Raw genomic sequence first — 6,074 nt, 5'->3', positions numbered from 1 at the left:
AATTTTTTTTTTTTTTTTGAGACGGGGTCAGGCTGGTCTCAAACTCCTGGGCTCAAGCAATCCTCCTGCCTTGGTCTCCCAAAGCTGGGATTACAGGCCTGAGACACAGCACCTGGCCTGATGATATTCTCTTAAAAAAAACAAAATATAGCCTTGCAAAGGTTATACCGCCTCTTCAAGAAACATTTCCTTCACCAATAAATAAAAGCTACAAACTTTCCCCTGCTAAATTATATTAGGACTAATGTCACAGGAATGACAATATTTTTGAGCTGGAAGAGACCTTTGAGAGCCTCTAATCCAATGCTCCCATTTTACAGATGAAAAGAGGCTGTGAAGTATCATGGAAAAAAAAAAACCAACCTGAAAGTCAGAAAACTGAATTTTGGGCCCAACTGTCTTACAGCGAAAGCCTGTGCAAATTATCTGTTTCCTCATCTGTAAAATGAGAGGTTTGTACTAGATTGCTTCCAAGATCTGTTTCAGCTCTGTAATTCTTGGTTTATGGAACTGAAGCAGAGATAAGCAACTTGCCCAAGGTCACACAGCTAGTTAATAGCAAAGTAAAGACAACCCTCAGATTCCAACTACAATCACTTTCTCCCCTATGCCATACTGCTTCTCCTACTTCATAACAATATTCCTGTAATTTATTCTAAGATTCTTGAAAATCATTAATAAGCATGAAGGAGTTTATGAAACTAAATGACTGATTTCTACAGCTCTTCTAGAGAAAATGAGCTTTAAATCCAAATGCAACAAGTACATGAGGTCTCAAGCTGGGTATTATTACTTACTACAGTTATTAATATTAAATTGACCTCAAGAAAGTTGTCAGAATTTATGCTTAAATTCTCACCATCTAAAAATCCAACTCACAGAAGAGATTACGTGCCATGCAAAATTAAAATATGAATTGTTGTAAGTAATGATAAATATTGTAGGTATAATTCTAGGAATAAGATGGGAATTTAAATTCTTCCATTTATGTTCTAGTTATATTTAATATGCATTTTTAAACTCAAAAGAGATCAATTTAAACACTTTTCTTCTTTCCTCTTTTCAGACTCTCTAGGTTTAAAAATATTAGAATACCTTAAGCATATTACTTCTGAAATCATGTAACAATTACAAATAAAAGACTATATAAACTATGCTCATAGTTTCTCTTACAAAATTGAAAATCAGCCCCCATAGTATTCTAAAATTCTGTGCTGAAATATATTACAACTCTACTAAATTGTATCATAAACAGCATTTGGTTCTCTAAAATGTCTGAAGCTTATTATATTTCACAGGGAATTTAGCAAGATTTCATGAAGACTGATCTTGCTGACACCAGAAAATACAGGAAAATCCTCAGAGGAAAAGCACAATAAAAATGCAAAATAGTAACAAAGTCAACAATAGTTTCATACTACGGACTTGAAAGAACATTCAAAAACGTTAATGAATCTGTAAGTATAGCTCAACTATAGTTAGGGATTTTTAAAGAAACACAGAATGTTTACATTTTTAAATTGGACGAAGCCTTAAGTCACTAATCCAATAGCACTCATCATAAGAATCTACAGAATTTATCTCTACCTCCCCAAAAAACATGTCCCTGTAGTACACTTTAAACTCTCGAAACTAACTACTACTTTCCATTGTTGTTAGTTGTTGCGAGTTCCATTGTAGCTCCACTGTTCCACTGTTTCAAGTCTAGTCATACAGTTCTTACATTCTTGTAAAAAAATTAGACTGACTTCAATCTATGTCTTCCTAATTTTCACCAGTTGGTCTGCCTTCTAAAGTAGGAGAATGGATCTATTCTCCCTCCTACTTATTAAAATTAACAGGTTTTTACATCCTATTTACTGAAATCCAGGTTTCTTAAATACCTGGAGACAGCTATCATGTCTCCCACCCGTTAGTCTCTTCTGTAAATATATGTTCCTAGACTTCCTGTAGATCCTAGAGACATTTCTGGAATACAGTGCACTTTCACATTGTAAGTAACTTTAAAAAAAAAACAAAAAACTGCCACTTGTTGAATTTTGATGTAATACCAAAGAATACTCACTCCTTCCTTTTCCAATCATGTATCTACATAAAGCTGGATTATCTTCACATATCTCAACCAAAACATCACAACAGAAGGCAGACACAAAATCTAGCTGTCTTCTCCTAGTAAGCCAGAAATCAAGGTGATTTGCAAAAATATAAAACACCACCACTGGTCTAGTTTCTTTGGTTTTAGTACATATTTATTCTTCATAAAAATTCTATTTACAACACACTTTACTTTTAAATTAAATATATTTGAAATTGTCATTTAATTTCTAAAATAGAAAATATTAGTAGACATAGCCACATAAACCTAAATCTCCTTGGGGTCCTCAATAATTGTTCAGTGAGTAAAGAGGCTCTGAGGTCAAAAGGCGAAAGCATAGTCTATTTCGCATAAGATTTTCAAACCTCCATTCTGGTTTCTCTCTTTTCTCTCTCCTCTAATGTGTAAATGTACCATTGTAAAGGAGACATCTGTCACGTATCTATTCATGAGCTAGAATCCTTAAACATATAATCCTGTCTTCCTCCAGCTAGCGATTTCAAAAAATTAAAGGTCTACAGGGCCATCTGGTACACCTTCATTTTTAACATCTCATTACTAAATCATCTGAAGTCAAATACTTTAATTCTTCTAAGGAATGCAGTCTTTAAATATGGAAACAGAGCAAGTTTACAGTTTAATCATACTATCATGCCATCTTTTTTTGAGAGAGTGCTTCACTCTGTCACCCAGGCTGGAATGCAATGACGCTCTCTAGGCTCACCACAGCCTTCACCTCCCAGGCTCAAGCAATCCTCCCAACTCAGCCTCCCGAACCACGCCCAGCTAATTTTTCTATTTTTTGTAGAGACAAAAAATACGGTTTTTGTAGAGACAAAAAAAACCACGGTTTCACCGTGTTGTCCAGGCTGGTCTTGAACTCCTGAACTCAAGCAATCCACCCGCCTAGGCCGCCCAAAGTGCTGGGATTACAGGCTTGAGCCACCACTCCCGACCCATACCAACCTTTTGGCCAAGTTTTCACTATTTACAAAAAAAAAAAAAAAAAAAAAATCAAATTATTTATAATTGGCAGGAGCAGGAAAGAAAATGCAAGTGTTCTGTATAACCAATCATTCGATTCTCAGCAATAACCCACTCAAAAGTACCCATGTACTGATATGCAAAAAACCCAACTACTTATCTAGCCATTATGACACAAGGTTCCTAGGCTTCAACAAAGCAAAACTGGGCTTTACTTGAAAACCTTTTTAACTCCTCACTCCCTTAATCACAGGATTATAGAAGACAAAATGGGATGGAGATTATAGGTTTAAAAGATTCAACAGAAAATCTAGAGCTACATTACTTAACACCTCAAACAGAATCACAAGATTGGTAAGGGAAAAAGCTTTGGGACCCAGGGAAAAGAAATCTACACTATATTTATCATATAATTTCCTAAATTCTAAGAGATTCCCAAATCTTAAAGAGCTGTATTGTGTTTGTAATAAAACTATATGAATATGATAATGGTAATAAGGTAAAAAGAGAGAAAGAAAACCACAACATACAGCATCAAAAATAATCCGATTATAATCCTAGATTTTTGGTTTCCAACGTCAAAACTTCAAAATAAGTAACTTTTACAGATGCTTATGGCATATCTTTAAAAGTAACCCATTTTCAAAGTTAAATTTGCCTAAAAGGAGTTCATCACATAGAATATTTAAGTTCATATACATGTTCATCTCTTTGAAGTTTCAATTCTTCTATTACTCTATGTTAAACTGGCTCCATTTTTCAAGAAACAAAGTTAGTTCTCTTCTTGACACATACAATACATTCAAGTTCCATTAATATCAATGGTTCTTACTAGCAGTAACTAGCCGTCAAAAAGCTTTCTAAAACTTCATCAATTTATATAATGTAGTAACATGTATACCTGAAAAAGGTGCTAAACACTTGTTAAAATAAAAACTGAGATTTCGCTTAATGGAAAACATCTCCATTTTGATACTCAGGGCTTCATATTCCTGTTAGCGTTAGTGAAATCTGAGAACACATCGCCAAACTTCAAAATGAATATAACCCTAGAGAGGATTAATAGTTTTAACTTGCATGCTGGTTGGTCAAAAAGAAATATCCCTCTGTAGCTATACAGGTACTTGGCATGAAGTGTAACTTTCACAAAAGCCTGTCCTATGATATCACGAATTAACAGAAACTCACTACTTCAGGTTACATAAAAACCCACTGCAATCTAAACTGCCGGAAAAAATTTATGGTTATCTGGAAGCTCAAGCTAAACGATTCCAACCCCTCCAAATTTTCAAACATCAGGAAAAGTGCAGAATGTTTTTAAGTTGAAGTAACCTCAGAAACTCACAATCTAGATATTTTGTCTCCCAAATTCCCAATACTGATAACAGATGTCAACAGATAAACAATTCAATACTACGTCCTCAGTATGTAGTTCACGGACTGGCTCACAGTAATGGCTCAATAAATATTCGAGAAACGAATGAATGAACGAATGAATGATGATATAGTCTTAAATTAAGAAACGATAAAATGGTCTTTTTAAACTCACAACACTAACACAAAACATCTTAATGAAACTACAAACAAAAGTAAAAGCATGCCAAAAGCACCAACTTCTCTATGAAATACATTTTAAACCGTTCATTTGGAAATTTTCAAGTGCAAAATCATCATCAGATATATTAAATTTTTAGTCATTTAATACTTTTATATTCTAATAATGAAAGCTCAGCGTTGGGATAAGATGAAAGGGAGAAACGTCAGTCAATGTATTCCGCCTGTTTAATGGATCCCATAAATCAAAGCTTTCCGTGAATTTTCTAGAGCATATTCATGCCAATCTTTTAAGCCTATTGTCACTTTCACACATGCTCACAGGAACAAAATGACAAAGAATGCTATGCCTGAACCACTGGATTCAGGACACAAAACACTTGATTAACAATTGTCAAGGCTCTGAATAGTAAATATCGACAGACATTTTCAAAACAAAGTACTCCCACCGATTCCTACATAAATCGAAGCTCTTGATTTCTTTAAAACATTCACTAGACTGCTGAACTTCCAGACGTTTGAAAATATGCCTACAATCTCCTCGTGTGCGACAACTGGGAGTGAACAATCCGTTTATCAATTGCGGATGAACATCGCTAAGCGTTTTCCAGACAAAAGAGCGTTAAAAGACATTCCATGCACATTTATTCATCACCCATAAATGTGTTTTCTCCCAAATTTCATTTTATGTCGTATACTTAAAGTTAAATACAGCAAGTTGAAATTTTAGTCAAAAGCACGCCGGTGCCTTACAAGCTGTCTAACTGCTACATCTGGTGGCAGCACACTTGCTTGCAAGAAGCCAGAAAACTTAGAAAACAATTGTAACCGATCTGGTGCATGTTTGCAATAACCTTTACGCAGATATTTCCCACAAAACCCACGACCCTGTCAGAGAAGAACAGTAGCCTACTTGCAGCAGAGAATATAACGCACAAACACGCAGGAGGCAACGGCGGAGGAGAGAAAGTTGCAACCATCTGGAGGGGCGGTTTTAAAAGCCTGCCCACGAGTCAGTCTGTCGTTTAAATTGCTCTAGGGGGCCACACAGGGGATCAAAGTCTGCCTAGGTAATTTCAGTGTCTCTCCCCAAATGAGAGACCCTGCAAGCGAGGGGCATCCTCCAGGTCTGGGGCAGCAAAGCTCGCAGAGCGGGGACCGCCTCTATGGGAGGAGTGCGCGGGGGAAGGGGAGGGGGCTCGAGGACGAAGGCTCCAGCGGGAGGGAAAACCCACCAGAGACCGGAGGCCAGGAGGTTAAGAGTACTGAGTGTGCTGGCAAATGGAGCAGAAAGGGGCTCGCGTCCGGGGGGAGGCTTCCCACCCTCGCAGAACTGGCTCCCAGGAACCCCAGGCGAGTCTGTGCGCCTCGCCCCGTCCCCACCAGCGTGCACCCCCTCGTCCGTCTCCACCGCCACCCGCGAACCACCACCCACAGCCAG

The 6,074-nt window shown here is 37.2% G+C and overlaps 1 protein-coding gene across 1 annotated transcript in view; it reads right to left on the bottom strand.

Annotated features, from left to right (window-relative positions):
• Positions 1-5,785, bottom strand: part of TLK1 (tousled-like kinase 1) — a 170,758-nt gene extending 164,973 nt beyond the window's left edge. Inside the window, exon 1 of the mRNA XM_011991939.1 lies at positions 5,547-5,785. Coding sequence (XP_011847329.1) covers positions 5,547-5,613 — 67 coding nt within the window. The 5' untranslated portion in view covers positions 5,614-5,785. The remainder of the gene's footprint in view (positions 1-5,546) is intronic.
• Between the last annotated feature and the right edge of the window lie 289 nt (positions 5,786-6,074).

Source organism: Mandrillus leucophaeus, unplaced genomic scaffold (genome assembly GCF_000951045.1).
Source record: "Mandrillus leucophaeus isolate KB7577 unplaced genomic scaffold, Mleu.le_1.0 Scaffold40, whole genome shotgun sequence".
NCBI classification, from domain to species: domain Eukaryota; kingdom Metazoa; phylum Chordata; class Mammalia; order Primates; family Cercopithecidae; genus Mandrillus; species Mandrillus leucophaeus.
The sequence above is the reverse complement of the archived record's forward strand: the minus strand, read 5'-3'. Positions and strand labels throughout refer to the sequence as shown.